Below are 19161 nucleotides of genomic sequence, written 5' to 3' on the forward strand. Positions count from 1 at the left end.
TGAAAGACAGGTATCAGGGGAGATAATTAGCATAATAATTGTTAATGTAGGCAAAGGAATAAAACCAGCCTAATCTTGAAATTATTTTGTACTTGCTAAATTGCAAACTGCTTTTATCATAAGAATGCCAAGAGATTATCAAAAAAGCTATGTCAGCAACAGGATAAAAAGCCAAAAATGAGAGTGTGCTGCAGCATATCATTAATCTTAGTATAGATGAGACTTTTAGTCTGCTAGTAAAACTGCAGGAGCAAGACTTCTTCAAGGGTGGACAAATGCTAAATATGTCATAATTGCTCTTCAAACTGAAATCTGATAATGTCATTATGTAAGTAAGTTGCATGACTTCAGCAGGAATACTATGTTTAGTTCGAATTGCACCATCTTAAAAATACCAAACACATAAGTACAGGGGAGTTAAGATACAACTCATTCAGCATTCAGAAGTTACGAGGTAAGGACAATTTTTCATTGTGCTTTTATAGACCTATCAGATCATGATTCTGGGTCTCTAAACACTTGTGTTGTTAGAAGTTTTATGTAAAGAAAAAGGGTTGGGATTAATTGCTGAAGAAGCGGTTGTGAGAAAACAGTAAAGCGAGATACTGATTTTGAAAAAAATAATTATCAGAGAAACTTCATTTTAAACATACAAATAGAAAGGTACTAAATTAGGTGAATAATCATAAATTTGACTTGCTAAAATGAGGTTTTGCTTTGTAAGGAAAGTCTTTAGGATTTATTTTTGATGTCTAACACAATATGTAATTATGTCAACTATCTAAAAACTGGAGAAAATGCAGAACTTTCGTTCTTCAGCTCTAACCAAATGACATTGTCAGTTTCAGAAGCATCCAGAATAAAGTTTGGTCAGTTTTTCTGAAGTGCGTAGTCTGTTAAGTAAAACATTTTTTTAAATTTGATAATGGAAATTTGACCTAATGTGAAAGTTTATTTTAGTATGATGGCACTTACATGCTGTTCATGGACTTCTTTCTTGTTTTGACTGAAAGGTGGTGATGTTCTTACTACTTCATGATAATTTAATATTGATTTTTATTTGCAATAATGACCTGGGTGAAGCCATAGGAATCTTCCTTCTTCACAACTAATCTCCTTGGTAATTTCAGTTGCAGTAGTTGCTAGCACATGATACTGAGGAAAACCTTCAAGGCAAGCTTTACTGTTATGTTAAATACTAACACATATTACAAGTACCGCTTATTTAACTTCATATTAAGCCTTTCAAGCATAACCTTTTTTTAGTCATAACCTCCCTTTTGTTACCTAGAAGACCATTCTAGAGAATATAAACGGAATTCCTTCTCCTGAACTTGGAAGTAGTGGAGAGTATAATGAAAGAGCTGAGCTACAGTACCTTTTTAATATGAATAAACTTACACTATTTTCCCTCATTTTTTGTAGGTAGTTGGACTGGTTGTGTCTGATACTTTTCAGAACATCAACTTGGGACAACAAATGACATGGCAGATTTTTGTTTGGCAAGTTAGAAGAAACTTAGGATAGGGTTATGTAGTAGAAAATAATGGATAATTTTAAATTTTGGCATTTTTACAAGTTTCTTTTAGAACAATGAAATAATAAACCCGTTGGAAAATATTTTCACTGTTTGGTTGATTAGTTTGGTTCTCTGTTCTTGTACACCTCTAATGTCTTTTGAATTAGGTATGAGTAGTAAGCCTTTAAAAAGCCTTACGCTTTTTCTTGATTACTGGTGAGTTCGTTATACCCATGATGAGATTTGCTTTGTGCTAGTTTGCTGCGACTGTTAAGAGTGGAAAATTAAATTTGACCTCAGTTCTTTAATTTTGAAGAGTTCCCCTCTGCTCTTGAAGTCTAGCCACAGTTCTGAACTGATGCTGCAATTTTACGTATGCTTTCAACTGACATAAGCCAAAACTGCTGCCAAATAAATAGTTCCTACTTCCTGTGTCTCTGGAAGCTCCTATTTTCTGTGCTATCCCATGAGAGAGGGTAGCAAAATTCTTTGTTCAGTTGTGTGGTGAGAGATTGTGATAAACCGAAACACTTATTTCTGCTGGTGATTTGTTTGTAAGCCAGACCAGTTTTCAAATGCAATTTATCGTGGAGTTGCAAATATACCTGTGCTTGTATTCTGCTACAGTCTGAGTGGTCATTGTAAGAACAGAAACAGCCATCTAACAGGATGAAAGTGGGCAAGAGAAAGTGGGACTGATTTTGACAGAAAAAGTGCCTTTGTGTGGCAGGTGAAGTTGTATGTGATATTACTATCAGGGGTGCTCTAAAAAGTTTATTCTTCAGCTACTGAACAGTTCTTCTCCTTACCACATATTACATATCCAGAGGGAGAGGAGAAATTAGTTAGATTTACTATTTGTTTAAGTACCTGACTAGAAATAAGAGTGTGAAAGGTGCAGAAAGGGGATTTAAAGTTCAATGTTTTGTGCACTGCGTAGTGAAAGGCTGATACCCTAGGGAATGTCTAAGCTAGAGTATCTTCTAGTTCTTGTAAATTGCTTAGGACATGTGAAGCAGCATCCTTTAATTTTAAAATAGTGTGGCTAAAAACTGGAGTAAAAGTTGAATCAATAGAAAAAAACCAGAATTTACAGCAACAAAAATTAGATGCTAGTAGAAATTAGGTCTCTTTTGTTGCTAGTACTTACATAGAAAAGATGTAGGTGATATTACAAGCAGTCAGTAGATAATTATAAACCTGAAGTAGAGGAACATACTGGATAAAAATTCTATTGATATTTTGTTGCATTTTTACCTCTTGTTTGTTTTTGTAAAATTTGGGCTTGATATATAATATGTGTGACCATTCTGTTGAATGTGACCTCCTAGAAATTTGCTGTAACTAGCAAGTTGACCAAGGTATGCAAAGTAGCTTAATTCCACACTTGCAGTGGTATTGCTGAAAAAATAATTTTGACAAACACGTGATAGGGAAGCATTTTGCTAGTATATTTAGGATCACAAGAAGACTTCTATCTAATATATGAAATTTATTTTATGAGAAGAGGCTCATTTTGTCAGATCAGTACGCAAGTTAACAACTATCAGTTTCTGGCATTTTGGATCCCATTTTTCCCTAGGTCTTCTCTGTCTGGTCAAATCAGTGGAAGTTGCAGTGTGAATTTAAGTCTTCTTACTGCCTTTCAGATAATTAACTTCTCTTGTGATCTGAAGTAATTTTCTGTGTGTGTGAAACTGTTAATTAAGCTACTTAGTAGATCAGTTGTATGTACTTAGCTGTTGCATATCATAGCAGAAATTTATTTTTCATTTTTAAATTTTTTTCAGACCCTTCTTGACATTGTGTGGTATTAAAGTGACAGGACTACGGGTACTTGTATGAAATAATGAACTCAGGGCTTTTTTGCAGGTGCCAGCTGAACTTGCAGTAAGATTAATGGGGTTTTTAACGTGAATGTGGAAATACTTCTTGTTTACTGAAGTGCAAGACTTTATTTTGGTAGCACCATTGGATTTGAATCATGCCCTCTAAGTCTGATGGATAAATGCATAGCTGTCTAGGAGGTGAGAGGGGAGGCTGGAGGCCAGGATTCCCACAGTTAAGCTGAGAAGGTTAAAATGAATAAAGGGCAGTACCTTCCTGAGAAGCAAATCACATTGTCTCTATAGAGAGAGAAAGTTGGACAAAGGTTAAGGGAAGGAGAATTACTTAGTCAAAGGACACCAGGCAAGGTAACAACTAATTATGGTTTGGAGAAAAGGCTCTGAAGGTTTTATAGTTTGCAGAGGTCTGTAACATCCTGATGTTCTTGACTTAGTAGAGTCAAAGTAAAAAAAAGTAAAATCCTCCCTTTTAAAGGTTTTGTGTTCTGCTATTGTTCCTGGAGTTTATAATGAGATGGTCCCAGGAGGCTGAATGCCTTTGTCAGTCTTTGGAAGTGGATATTGTTTTTAGGCAGGTGAGTCAAAAGATCTGAAAGCAAACTGAGGTTTTCTGCAAATGTATTTCAGAGCCTGCCTGAAAATTTAAAGTGAAAAACCCACTGGTTTCGGTCAGAAATATTTAAAACCTCAGACAGAAATTAATTTGTGGGGTTATTCAAAGGAATATATTGATCCAGGGTGGAACATAACTTCCCTTGTCTGGTTATTTTTTTTGAGATTCCAAATGGGCTACTGTTAAATTTGTTCCTGGGAGGTGTAAGCATCTAAACTAGAAGACTGCTTTCTGAGGTTTTTCATTGATTGGCTACATTTTATTTTAAAAATATGTTAATGTGTGGGAAAAATAATGCAAAATGGTTTATTTAAAAAGTTTATAAAATATTCCCTCTCTGTTCAGTGAAGAAATGGGAAAAATTGTCACGTTTGAAAGTGTTTGGCAGGGAAACCGTCTTTAGACAAGACTGTACAGGGACTTCTGAAGAACTTCCCTTCAGCAGAAATTTATGTAAACATCAGAAATAGTTTAGGGCTCTTACTAATATTTTAGTCAATCAGACCTCAATTTTACAAACAATTAAGTGGAAAAACCTACTGTGTCTTTTCATTTGAGGCCCAGGGAGACATCTTTATTATTGGATTAAATCTTTTTCAGTTTTTATTCAGAGGTTGACTTCCTTCTCCCCATTCCTGCCTCCTCTTGTCCTGACCAGTTCCTCCCTCCCCAATGAAATACGTACCATGCTTGAGACTTTTGGATGTAAACAGTTTTCAGTTACACTTGTTTTCATCAGCCTTACTATATTTACATTAATGTACACACAAACAGAAAATACTATGATCTGAGAAATCTGTGTATGCACACCCATTTGCAGGTTTAAACTGCAGATAAAGAGAGCTACAATAAGAGAGACACCAATAAATACTTAGAGTTTGCGAGTATTAATATACACACTTGAAGTCTTGCAGCTGGAACGTTTCCTATTAATTTAAGCCTGGGTTCTCTGTTAGTATGTGTCTTCGTCTATAACATGTCTAACACTCTCTTTTTCCATCCTTATCCTGAACACTTGATTTGTGCTTTAGTCACTTCCAGATACTGTTATTGCTTCTCTGTGTCTTGCCTGCATCTTTTGAAAACACTAATATGAGCCCAAAATACTGAATTTTGAGACAGAAATTTGCACATTTACATCCATGCAGCTTCTTGTACTTCTGAGGACAGATGGAAGATGTGGAGCATTTGTATTATTTAGTTGTTTAATATGAATGAATAAAGCCAATTTTAGGTTTCAGTTTTTGAAATCTTCTCCACAAGACTTAATTTGTCTTCTCTGATATTTTTAACTTTGGCTTATCTCACTCACATTCAATATTTTTGTCAGTCTTCAGTTTTTCTTAGCTTCTCCAGCTTTCTGTCTTTATTGTCTACTTTTTTCTCAACTATTTTCTCTTGATCTTTCATGCCTTTCCTTGTGTAACTGACTAAACCTCCAATATATGTATGCTAACAAGCTTTCTTTAAGCCACTTTTACCACATACCTTTCTACAGTTCCAAATGTGAAAGTGTGGGTTCTGCATCAGAGGTGAATGTGTACTTATACATTTTTGTCACAGAAATACTACTGTGTATTCAGAACATTTCACAGTGCTTTGGATTTTGGTCAGTTAGTATGTTGTTTTGAGGAAATAATTCAAGGCATTCCTGTCAGCGCACAGTCATAGCAAAACAGCTGTTTTTAAGCTGCTCAGCTGAAGAGTGGAGAAACACATATTCAGAGTTAATGTGATAAAATACTCAGATATATGAGAGGGAGTTAAGTAAGATCTTAACACTTAAAAGACATAGCTTTTTTGTAAATAGTTTAAGATACGGCATACATCCAATTTCTTTGTAAGTTGCAGAAGTGTAAATCAGTTAATAACTTTGAAGGTCTTCTAATGGAGGAGTAAAATGTGACAATTCAGTGCTTGGATAATTTCATTGTTCTGAGTTCAACAGTAAGTTCATCCTGATGATAAACTTTCTGTTGTGTTTTTGTGGTTTATATCTTTTAAAGAAGTGTGATATATTGATCAATACAATGACGATTGTGTAGTAATTTTCCCTAAAGAAAATTAGAACGTGTGGCTAAACATCTGAATGAAAAGTCATTTCATAGTAATGAACTAAATCAGAACTAAATCAGGAGACAAAGACAGTCTTGGTAGCAAGAGATTTATTGCACTTTGTTTTGGTGGTGTTGTTTTTTGTTTTACTGTATTTGCTTGTAGTGTATAAGAAGAGAGTATGAGATACCATTTTAGGATATAACTTGGTGCGATCAGATATCTAGGTCATGGAAGTGCAAGCTGGACTCAGGATTTTTCGCTAGTTGCTGGTAAATGCTCAATGATAAAATTGATTCAGAGATGTCATAAGTGAATTTGTTCTATAATTTACAAGTCATTCTTTCTGACTCTGCTTAATCCCAGTCTTCAAACAGTATCAGAAGTTAGCTGTTGATATACATTTATAATGTTCAGAATTATGTTGCTGAAGGTAAAATACAAGATAGTAACTTTCAGGAAATTTATCGTAGAAGATAACTCTAAGCATTTTCAAAATTAAAACACTTTCAGTAATAGATGAGTTTGCATAGTATGAATACATGATCTTGTAATGCATTCTTATTCAGTCAAAATTGGAAGTAAGTGTCTGAAATTGTAGTATTTGGCCCATAAATCAGTTATTAAGAACATTCAACATTAATCCATATATGATTTGAAAAAGTTACTGATCTCTTTTCTTTAGGTATCTGGTGTCCAAAGCAGCTGGAGATCACCAACTCCCTCTCTGTGTGACATCACTAGAAAACACTAGACTGGTGATGTCACACATACCACAGAACCCCGCAGCAGAATGGAGCAGGCCTACTAAGGGTAAGTTTTCTCCCTCCACCACCACCCCTTTTCAACAATATTGCATGGTTTTATAAGATTACTAGTTTTCTTTACTTTATGTCCCTGGGATAGAAAGTAAAGATTACAGACAATCTTATAAAACTGCATAATATTGTGGTGTTGTGTGTGTGTGTTTATTTAAAAGCAAAACGAAAACTCCTATAAAAAGTTCAGTCCTTACCCCATGTATCAATATCCTGGCTCCAGTCTGCTTTGGGGTTCCATGATAAATATGCCAGAATAATGTATGCTGGGGCATCAGTCACAGAGAGTGGAGTCAGCATTTCCTGGCTGCTCTGGATGTCAGAAACCTTGTTTTAAAAGGTAAGTTTTCAGTTGAATGTGTTGAATGTGTCTGCATTTATATGGAAACATTCAGCCCATTTCTAAAATGTGTTTTTATTGTGTTTGCATTTTTGAAATTTACTTGCAACTTGACACAGCACAAAGTCATATTTTACACTTCTCTGTTTAGTCCTTTTTTTCTCTTTTATTTTCCTGTGTTAATACCTTATATTGTGTTTCTAGAAAACAAATAGTGTCTTGTTTGTCGCTACTTGGAACAAGATGGTAACTAAATTCTGTTTAACATCATTCTCAGTGATCTCGACAAGGGGATCAAGGGCACCCTCAGTCAGTTCACAGACAGTACCAAGCTGGGTGGGAGTGTTGACCTGCTGGAGGGTAGGAAGGCTCTGCAGAAGGATCTGGACAGGCTGGATCATGGGGCAGGGCCAGTGGTGTGAGGTTCTACAAGGCCCAGTGCCGGGTCCTGCCCTTGGTTCACAACAACCCCAGGCAGCAGCACAGGCTGGGACAGAGTGGCTGCAAAGCTGCCCACAGGAAAAGGACCTGGGGGTGCTGGTGCCAGCAGCTGAACATGAGCCAGGGTGTGCCCAGGTGGCCAAGAAGGCCAATGGCATCCTGGCCTGTCCCAGCAACAGTGTGGCCAGCAGGACCAGGGCAGGGATTGTCCCCCTGTACTCGGCACTGGTAAGGCTGCACCTCAGATCCTGTATTCAGTTCTGGGCCTCTCACTCCAAGAAAGACACTGAGGTGCTGAAGTGAGACCAGAGCTGGGGAAGAGTCTGAAACATAAATCCTGTAAGAAGCAGATGAAGGAGCTGGGGGTGTTGAGCCTGGATAAAAGGAGGCTCAGGGGAGACCAGAACTGCCTGAAAGGAGTGTGTAGCCTGGTGGGGGTTGGCCTCTTCACCCAGGGAACAAGTGCTGTATGTTCCTGATGAACATATACTTTTGGAGGTCCAGCCTGGACCTCCTAAGCTCAGTTTGTAGCTGATCTCTTACATTATATCATTTGGTATTTCTGAGAATTTGCAACACAGACATTTGTGAAAACAAGTTTATTATCTACAGAAACTATTAGGCAGCTATATAATAGGGAGTTAACTCATAGCTTTATCAATTATTGATTTGCCTTCCCCCTGGCCCCCCAAATAAAAGACAAACACAACACTGTGTTAGAGAATCAAATCGCATATGAAAAGAAATGCTAAATTTTGTAGTGATGGGTCTTAATGTTATGTACATTTTTTTAATATCTCTTTTTACTATTTAGTATTTAAGGAATAATAACATCTAACCTTTATGTGTTTGCACAGAAAACCAACTGAACCACAGTAATTTAAAAGATAAGGATTTATTTTTATTCCAGTCTTTCTTGGCCTGTATTAGTTCTGTCTTGACTACTTCTGAGGAAAAAAGATTCTTCTCATGGCTTAAATTTGTCTATGCTTCCATTAACAGGTTTATTGTTAAAACCCCAAAACCCCACTAAGAAAAATAAGTAATTGAGATAAAAGGAAATAATTAATTTATGTTTTTTAAAATTATGTTTTTTAAAATTTTCATTAAATTATTTGGAAGTACGGTTCCTCTCTGCCTGTTTCTCCACCTTGTTGAGGTCCTTCTGAAGGGTTGCACAGCTCTCTGGGGTACTGGCCACTCCTTCCAGCTCTCCATCATCAGTGAACTCACTGAGGAGGTATCTGCCCCTTCATCCAAGTCACTGACGAACAAGTTAAACAATACTGGACCAGTATTGACCCCTTGGGGACAGCACTAGAGACAGGCCTCCAGCTAGAGCTAGATGTAGAATTAGGGACCAGGAATTGCTTAGGTTTTTATGTTTGTAAGCAGAGAGAAAAGTAACATATTTTGGGTTTTTTTAAGTATTAATGAAGTCAGTAAAGTCTTGAAGTCTGTTCTTGACTAAACGTATTGTACATATGCTGGCTGCATAACAGTTGCTGCTTCAAATTTACTCAGTGGTTAGCTGATATTTATCTTTCTTATAAAAACTCCTTTTTTTTTCTGCTTAAGCAGAAAAAAATCTTAGCCTTATTTAAAGACAAATTAGTCTCAGAAATCAATTTCTTGGGTTTTTTACTTCGCAGTGATTTTTAATATCTTTTCAATATTACATTTTCACACATCTTCTTTGCTAATATCAACTACATGTACAGCATTTCTATTTCACAGTAGTAGTAGCATTGGTTTTTTTGCTATTTGATTCTTGTTTTGAGGCAATGCACTAATGCTCTGTAGTATATAAATTCATTCTTTTAAAACAGTCTGCAAAATGTTTTGTTTATCTTACAAGAAAAAGAAATAAGTGCACATAATATTCTTTCATATGTTAACAATTAATTCTGTTGTTTGCTCACACTAAGAGATGATTCCAAATGCTCTGGTAGGCTACAGTATGCACAAGGTTTGGTTTTTGTTGTAGTGATTAGTGACAGCTTTACATATGTGACTGACTACAAGAGAAGGAAGTTATAATACAGTTTACTGGCTTGTCTCTATATTCAGCAGTGATTGTTGTGTGGTAATGTGGCATAATTACCTACTTAAAATCTTTGCTTTTGTAATTTTAATTCAAGCATGAAGATAACTATTTGTTTTGTTATGTAACATGTAAATGATTATCCATAAAAAAATAGATACCCGGTCTTCAAACAAGCATTCAGCATGAGTGATCTTGCTGTACTTTGGAGAGATCTGCTGAAATGTGTAGAGAGAAATTGTTCCAAAGTCCTTAGGAAGATCAATCTTGTAGACTGCTGAAAGGCAGCCGTGACAGCTTTATCCAGATTTTCCTGCCTTACATTTCTTGATGTGCTAGACCACAGGAAGCTGTGAAGGATATGTGCGCTATCAAAAGCTAAATATATATATGAAATGAGTAAGTTCCCAAGTCTTGCTTCTTTTTCTTGCAGAACCATAGTCTCTTTACTGTTTTAAATCTTCTCTGACCAGTCAAGAGCTAAAAATCCTCATTTACATAAAATGCACAGAGTTAGTAGAGTGGCAGAAGTGCTATACCACATCTCTTTTATATCAGTTACATATATATGCATTGTTCAGTCTTTTATGCAATGAACTACAGAATAAGGTTTTGGGAAGAAATATGTACAAGAGGTTTCTGTGAGTGCTAAGGGGTGTGTTCTGCAACACCATGGCCAGCAGGATTGTCATTTCCTAATGTCTTCTCTCCTTATTCAGACTTTCTAGATTTATGAAAACATGAATGTAAGATTACATATATCACTTTTGAAAATAAAACTTTTTAATTATACATTTTAATTAAAAGCTTAAAGGATTTTATTTTGGAAAACTGGTCTTTGCTGCACAGTCTGTTGCTTCATAAAGGATAAATTTGCTAAACTTCTCTTTTAAAAAAGCCTTTCTCTAGAACATTAAATAAAATGTAATGGAAAAACTGTAGGATTTTTATCCTTGAAAATTGTAGTAAGTTGGGGTTTTTTTTTGCAAATAGTAATGTTATAATTTATACCACTTCTCTTAAATGAGATTGTGGTGATGTTTTCTGTAAAAATTTTATCTCTAACTCAGAAAAATGTACATACATGGTTGATTTTCCTGACCTGAGTGGATAACTACCTACGTTAGTTACTTATTTAAGTAATTTTAAACATATGGTGTATTTGTAGAATACTATTTCAGTTTTAATTTTGACCTGTAAAAAGTGAGAGTGCTTGCAGTATTACTTTTCCAATTAGGACATTATCCCTGTAGTATTAAAATAAAAGTAGTAATTTCTTACATAGGTTAACGGTATGTGTAACTCTGAAAGTTTCCGGTCTTTTTTTCCAGTTATTTTCCTCATATTTGTGGGGTTATTGTAGTAGTAATACAATCTAACAAGATTTAGGTCTAATGCAATGATAAATAAATGGAATTTATGTTTTCAGGGAAGATGGTACCACCGGAAGCAAGCAGTAAAGGAATTGCATGGTACGTTGTTACGACTGCTTAATGAACTGTTACCATGGGAACCAAAGCTAATTAAAGCATTTCAAAGAAACAGGTAATTACCTGCTTTTTTTTTTTCAGCAGTGGTGCATGGGATGAAAAACAGAACAAAATTCACATTTTAAAAACTGATCAATAAGTTGGCTTCTTAAATAAATAAAATTGAAATTGTTTGAGGAGAGGAGTGAGGCACTGGCAGCACTTTAGTTGGAAGAAGTATCTTATATTCCAGAATTACTGTCTCTAAAAAATTTGAGCTTAACCCCCTAATGTTTTTTTCCTCTAAAACACTGTAGAATCCTTAAGCATCCTGACCAATAGGATATCACAATACAGCTAGGATTTGTATTGCTGCGTATTTGGTTAAGAGATGCTGAAGACCTTTCTTTAGAAAACTATACTGGGGCTTTTTAGAATACTCTGAGTACTTACTTTCTAAAGCTACATAAATCAGCTATTAATGAATTCTCCACGGAGCAATTCTTGAAGCATTGTTTTGAGGTCTTTGTAACCCAGTAAATTAGAAAGAAGAAAAAGAATCTGGAAAGCAGTATGTCAGAGGAATACGGGTGAAGCAGTGATGGGTTTAAATCTAGTAAAGTGCAAGTATTAGTAATGGTGAAGGTGCTACCCTGATTATAAATCATAGAGAGATTAGATACTGTCTTGAAGCTCAGTGCCATTCTTGCCTGTTAGCCATTCAGGTATTGCTATAGTCGTACCTTACTTTTGCCATGTAGAGAATTAAAAAGCAAGGAATGATTAGAGGCTTGAGCTCTGTGACAAAGGATAGGAAAACAGGCTGCTTCTTAAATGCTGAGTGTGAAGGAAGCAAGTTACACAGTTACATGATGCAGAGCTAATGCTGAAAAGTGTGAAAGGTATTATGTTTAAAAAAACACAAGGACATACCAAAGACATTAAATTGGTTCCTTGGTAGCTCATTTTGTGAATACCATGCATGAATTAAAATTCTTATTTGGAAATCTGGGATATTATTGAATATCTTGCTTTAAATAATGGACCCAAGTACAAGTTTTGGGTCTTTTTCTATTGCTTTCTGTTCTCATTTCTGTTCATTTTCCTTAGCTGTTAATTTCTTCCTTTCTTTCGCAATTCAGAATCCTTCTGGAAACATGGCAGACAGTATTACTGTCAGGAAGAATTTAATTTTCCAGTATGTGAAGTTTACAATTTAATCCTTTTTGTAAATTCTGCTGTGGAATGGTTTGGTGCCCAGTATTACTTCTTGTTTGTCGAATCACAGAATCATAGAATTATAGAATGGTTTGGGTTAGAAGGGACCTTAAAGATCATCTAGTTCCAGTCCTCCTGCCATGGGCAGGGACACCTTTCATACACCAGGCTGCTCAGAACCCCATCCAATCTGGCCTTCTGGGGATGGGGCTTCAACAGCTTCTCTGGACAACCTGTTCCAGTGCCTCACCACCCTCGCACTTAAGAATTTCTTCCCAATTTCTAATCCAAACCTACTCTCTTTCAATTTGAAGCCATTGCCCCTTTTCCTCTCACTACAAGCTCTTGTACAAAGTCTCTCTCCAGCTTTTTGGAAGGCTCCCTTGAGGTACTGGATGGCTGCAATTAGGTTTCCTTGAAGCTTCCTCTTTTCCAGGCTGACCAATACCTCTTGGTCTTTTTGCACAGGAGAGGTGTTCCATCCCTCTGCTCGTCTTGGTGGCCTCCTCTGGGACTCGCTCCAACAGTTCCATGTCCTTCCTGTGCTGGGACCCCAGAGCTGGATGCAGCACTGCAGGTGGGGTCTCAGCAGAGCAGAGCAGAGGGGCAGAATCCCCTCCCTGGCCCTGCTGCCCACGCTGCTTTGGATGCAGCCCAGGACACGTTTGGCTTTCTGGGCTGTGAGTGCCCATGGCTGGGTCATGTCCAGCCTCTCACCCACCAGCACCCCCAAGTCCTTCTGGGCAGGGCTGCTCTGGTCTGTTCATCCCCAGCCTGTGCTGACATTGAGGGTTGCCCTGACCCAGGCGCAGGACCTTGCAATTGATCTTATTAAATCTCATTAAGTTTTCCCATGGACCTCATTTCTCAAGCTTGCCCAGGTCCCTCTGGATGGCATCCTGTCCTTCAGATGTGTCAGCTGCACCACTCAGGTTGGTGTAATCTGTAAACTTGCTGAGAGTGCCCTCAGTCCCTCTATCTCTGTCATTAATGACGATAATAAATAACTCTGGTCTGAGTATGGACCCTTGAGGGACACCACTTGTCCCTGATATCCATCAGGAGTCTGTGCCTTTGACCACTACCCTCTGGATGCCATCATCCAACCGATTTCTTATCCATCTAACAGTCTGCTTATCAAATCCCAGTCTCTCCAGTTTAAGGGAGAAGGATGTTGTGGGGGACCATGTCAAAGGCTTTACAGAAGTCCAGATAAATGACAGCTGTAGCCCTTCCCTTGCCCACTGATGTAGTCAGTCCATCACAGAAGGCCACTGAATTGGTCAGGGAGGACCTGCCCTTGGTGCAGCTGTGCTGCCTTGTCCTGAATCACCTCCTTGTGCCTTAGCACAACTTCTGGGAGGGTCTGTTCCATGATCTTCCCAGGCACAGAGGTGAGGCTGACAGGTCAATAGTCCCCAGGGTCCTCATTTCAACCTTTTTTTAAGATGGGTACAATGTTTCACTTTTTCTTGTCGTCTGGGACTTCAACTGACTGCCAAGACTTTTTCAAATATCATGGAGAGTGGCTTGGCAAATACATCAGCCATTTCCATCTCTTCTGTACTTTCAGGTTCTTCAGGTGATCATGAAATTGATCTTAACTTACAGTGGGAGAGACTCTGCTCCCCAAGTCCCTGTCCTGCTGTCCATCCACTCAAGGGGTGTGGAAGAAATGTTGCCCTCGAAGACTGAGGCAAAAAGTTGTTGAGTACCTCAGCCTTTTCCTCGTGTTGCTTTCCACCCTTGTTTATCAGAGGGGGTCGCCTTCCTTGGCCTTCCTTTTCTGGTTAACGTGCCTATAGAAGCCCTTCCTGTTATTCTTTGTGTCCTTTGCCAAGTTCAATTCCAGCTTTGCCTTGGACTTCCTCACCCTGACCCTACACAACCAGACTGGATCTCTGTGCTCTTCCTGGGCCACCCATCCTAGCTTCAACTGCCTGTGCATTTGCTTCTTTCTCTTAAGTCTGTGCAGCAGTTCCCTACTCAGCCCTGCCATTCTCTTGCCTTCCTTGCCCAGTTTCTTGCTCCTGGGGATTGCCAGCTCTTGCACTCTGTGGAAGACTTCCTTAAACATCTGCCAGCTCTGTTCCACTCCCTTGTCCCTGAGAGAAGTCTCCCAGTGGATCCCACTGGTTATCTCCTTGAAGAGTTGGAAGTCTGCTTTCCTAAAGTTAAGGGGCGTAACTTTGTTCCTCACCTGGCCCATATTCCTCAGGACTCCAAACTCCACCAATGCATGATTGCTGCAGCCCAGGCTCCCTCCAATCTTGATGTTCAGGATTAGCTCACTTACGCTGGTGCCCATAACATCCCGAATTTTATCCCCTGTGGGCTGCTGTCTATTCCCTGGCTCAAGAAGTTATCCCTCATGCTTTCCAAGAGTCTCCTGGCTTGCCTGCAGCTTTCTGTGCTGCTCTCCCAGCAGATTTTGGGATGGTTGAGGTGCCCCAGCAGGAAAAGAGCCTGCGAGCATGATGCCTCCTGTAGCTGGAACAAGAAGGCTTCATCAATAGGCTCCCTTTGATCAGGGTTCTGTACTTAAAACCATCCACAACGTTCCCTTTGTTGCCTCGGTCCCTGATTCTTACCCACAGGCTTTTGACCTGCTCATGGCTGTTCTTCAGAGACAGCTCTTCACACTCAGTCTACCTCCTGATGTAGAGGGCAAGCCCTCTGCCTCTCTCTTTCCTCACCTGTCTCTTCTGGAGAGCCTGTAGCCATCGACAGTCACACTTCAGTAACATCCCACCAAGTTTCACTAATGGCAAGAAGGTCACAACTTTCTAGTGGCACAGTGGCTTCCAGCTTCTGTTTGTTGCCTGTGTTGCATCAATGTGGTTATAGAACACAGAACTATCATGCAGAGTGTGTTGAGTGCTATATATGAGCTGTGACTGATAGGAGTAAATTTTAGTCTGGAACAGGGTAGTTGAGATCATATGTATGTGTGTGCTGGTAGCTAGAGAAGCATGCATTTGGAGTACAGGCTAACTTATGAAATTAACTGAATTCAACTCATGTTTTTAGTATGTGTGTTTTAGGCTGTAACCCTAGTTTATTCAACAAGGAAAGCCTGAGTGTTTCCATGACGTAACTGTTTGGACATACACATAGCATGTCCATCTGAAGAACAATGTTTACAAATCGTGGGGAGGAAAGAAAGATGGATGGGGGATTCTAGATCACTGTCTTGATCTGGTTCGTTATGCAGCTGCTAGGCAGTAGTGTAGCACAGTGGTGAAGAAAGGTGTCATGTAAAAGGGAAAAAGCAATTGAATAAAATTTGCTTATGGTCATGTAAACATCGATTCCCCCAGAAGTCTCACTGAAGTTTCTGTGTCTGTAGGGTGTCTCAGCGAGGTACTAACATATACTAATTGAATAACAGTATTTAACTTCTAAGCCATGAAGGGCTGGGCAGCGCTTCTTCCTCCATATGCTACAGCATGGAATAAGAGACTGGAGTTTTCCTTCCTTCCTTTGTTATTTAACTAGTAGGAGCAGACTTCATGATCAAAATTCTTTTCTTTCCCTTCTGAAAGGTCCTCTGGTCTTTTCATGTTTATGACAGAGTATAATGTTGAATTGTATTTGAATAGCAGCAAGGCTTAATAGGGAAAGTTACTTGTGCCCACTGATTAGAGTTGTTCACTGGCCTCGCAGCAGAGGTTCCTCAAAAGAAAAAGGGAAATTCCATCCAGAAACTTTTGTACAGCAGTGGTTCCCCGGTGTTCTCCTATAGTTCTTCTACACCTAGACTTCAGGCTCAAAACCCTGATGACAGATTTGAAGTATTGTCCACACTACATCTTCCTACAGGCTTCAATATTGTCTGCTCTGAGTCGAGAGTGTGACAGCTGGGAGTAAATGACTAGATCTCATTGACCCTTAGCAGCCCCACCTGGCCATCCATCTATGCCACCTGTCCATTGGTCCAGGATCCCCATTTCAGGTCATTCTGCAGCCTTCAATCTCTGCTGTAGGTATGACAGTTTTTGTCTCAACTACAGCAGTTACTGTGCCTGGCCATGGGTCCTACTGATCTGGACTGACCCTCAGACTGACCTTCTACCTGCATCATCACTGTGGAGATGCCCAGAAATCACTCAACTGGATCCTGACCCTGGCAGCCATCACTGGACCTGGTCCTGATCTTAAAATTTGAACTGACTTCCCAGTTTAATCTCAGACCTGCCTCAGCACCGGGAACTTGCTTGTTGATCTGGGCTCTTGGTTGAACCCAATTACCATCCCTAGGCGTGCCCTGCTGCCTCATTCAGGGCAAGTGGAATGGCTTGCTGACTGGTGAGGCTCATGCCCTGCCAGCTGTGACATCATTCTTGGCTCCTACCTCCCCATCTCATAAACAGCAGCTGGTGATTCCTGCATTCAATGCAAGTAACTGTTATGCTAATACAAAAGAATGAGTAAATTTAAGATCTTATTCTTACTGTCATAAGGGTTAGGTCCGGAACAGTCTAGATTCTATTCCACACAAGGTGTTAATTGCTATAATCTGTTTACTCATTTGCTGAATAATCCTTCTGGGCATTGTGTTGATTTCAACCAGCTGAATCCTGAAGTTCAATGTATTTGTACACTAAAATAGCTACTACCTCCCATCTAAACAGTGGTTTAGAAGAAGGGACAATGAAAACACGTAGGAGGTTAGCAGTATCAAGGTAAGTGGACGTGTTTCTGAATGGCATTCAAGTAAGTGAAGTACCTATGTATTTCTGTCATATGCACATTCTTTAATGGAGCGTGAACCTATGGATATAATAGCAGCAGCTGTTCTAATGGACCAGAGAAAAGAAAGTGTTCTTAAGGAGAAAGTTACATTGCAGTCTCATAGCTGAGCCAGAAGCGTGATGTGCTTAAGAAAAACAAGATTCACTTAATTCTCTTTTTGGGGTTGTCTTCAAAGTAAGGAGTAAACTTTTTACAGTTAATACTCAAGTCCATACAGATGTATTTGTCACATGAAAGATGAAGGAAGAAATGGAAGATGGATGCAGTAAAACAGTAATGGTCGTTTGACTCAGTCTTTTTGCCTATTGTTAGAGGACTTAATGACACAGAATTCAGTTTTTGTAAAGTAAGGGACATTGCTGTCACTTCACATTTTCTGGGTTTTAGAGACTTGCAGACAGGGCTACACTGTAATTTTTTGAAGGGCACAGGCAATTAAATCTACACAAACTTTTTGTTTGGCAGCAAATACAAATAAAAATAATGTTTAAAACAGTGTGGTTTTTTAGTAAAGTTAGTTTTGTTATTTTTAAGGTCTAGGTTGAAGAAGGACTATGATGACTTTAAAAGACATCCAGACCATGATAAATTTACCAGAGAATTGTGGAGTAATGATGAAAGTGAAGTTGATTCTGGCAAAGAATCTTTTGCAGTAGTATGCGGTAAATCATCAGACTCTGCAGAACATATAGAAGTTCCCAAAAAAGATCACTCAGACAATGGTAAGCATTTACTGGAAATCAGTAGCTTGAACTTGATTCAGGAGCTGAATCAAGTTGATTTGGGAAGCTAATTTTTCCATGTGAGCTTGTGTCCTACTTTTTACCTCAATTCTACTACTGTGATAATATGAAAATAGCTTGTGGTGCGTATCTGTCAGATGTAGACTTGAAGAGGGCAGACATGACCAAAATGAAAATTCTGCTTTATTCAAGTGTTTGCCATTTTTTTGTGCTTAACTATTTCTGTGATAACATGGTAGGTCTGTGTGGAATTTACTTTTATGGTGGTTTGACCTTGGCTGGCTGCCAGATGCCCATCCAGCCACTGTCACACACCCCCCCCCCTTCCTTAACAGGATAGGGAGAGAAAATAATATGGAAAAGCTCAGGGAACGAGATATAGGCAGGGAGATTACTCACCAGTTTCTGTCACAGTCAAAACAGACTCGCTTGAGGAAAATTAATTTAATTTGTTGTCAATTAAAAAAAGAGTAGGATGGTGAGAAACAAATACAAAAGCTAAACCTCCTCCCTTTCACAAATCCACATTCTTTCAAGGCTCATCTTCATTCCCAATTCTTCTACCTCCTCCCTTGTCAAGTGTCACAGGAAGGATTGAGCCTGGGGATTGAGGTCAGTTCTCTTCTCCTTCCTCATCTGTGCTCCAGTGTGGGGTCCCTCCTAGGGAATACAGTCCTTCACAAACTGCTCCAGTGTGGGTCCTCTCCATAGGCTAGAGTTTTTCAGCATAAGACTGCACCAGTGTGGGTCCCCCATATGCCACAGTTCCAGTCAGGAGCCTGCTCCAGAGTGGGCTCTTCATGGGCTGCAACTTCCATCAAGGCACACTCACGTGCTTAGAATGGGGTCCTCAAGCATTTGCAATGTACATACCTGTTCCAGCATGATCCTGCATGGGAGCAGGTCAACCTGCTTGATCAGGGGTCTTACTGGATTGCAGGAGAATCCATTCCAGTTACCCCTCCTTCTTTGCTGACCTTGATGTCTACAGGATTGTGTCTCTACGTTTTTTCCTCAGTCCATTCTGTCACACTCTTCTGCAAAGCATTATCCGTGAGACATCACCAGCTTGGCTGACAGGCTCAACTGTGTCTTGCAGTGGATTTGTTTTAGAGCCAGCTGTGTCTGGCACAAGGCAGTTCCTGGCCTCTCTCCTCACAGAGGACTCCTTGCAGCCCCATGCAACCAAAGCCTGAGTGCATGGCCCTTGTGTCCACCTGGCCCTCCTGCATGCATCCTCAGCTGTGTTACCACTTCATGCATCCCCTGCTCACTGGCTAGTCCAGCTTGATGCTCAGT

General features: G+C 39.3%; 1 protein-coding gene across 2 annotated transcripts in view; it reads left to right on the plus strand.

Moving 5' to 3' along the window:
* The window catches only part of KIAA2026 (KIAA2026 ortholog), a 54311-nt gene that overhangs the window by 25103 nt on the left and 10047 nt on the right, over positions 1 to 19161 (plus strand). For both annotated transcript variants that reach the window (XR_007200701.1, XM_048290490.1), the window contains exons 6-7: positions 11107 to 11222; positions 17654 to 17841. Coding sequence is in view for 1 of the 2 variants with exons in the window: in XM_048290490.1 (XP_048146447.1) it covers positions 11107 to 11222; positions 17654 to 17841 (304 nt within the window). In the remaining variant the exon portion in view is untranslated. The remainder of the gene's footprint in view (positions 1 to 11106; positions 11223 to 17653; positions 17842 to 19161) is intronic.

Source organism: Corvus hawaiiensis, chromosome Z (genome assembly GCF_020740725.1).
Source record: "Corvus hawaiiensis isolate bCorHaw1 chromosome Z, bCorHaw1.pri.cur, whole genome shotgun sequence".
NCBI lineage: Eukaryota > Metazoa > Chordata > Aves > Passeriformes > Corvidae > Corvus > Corvus hawaiiensis.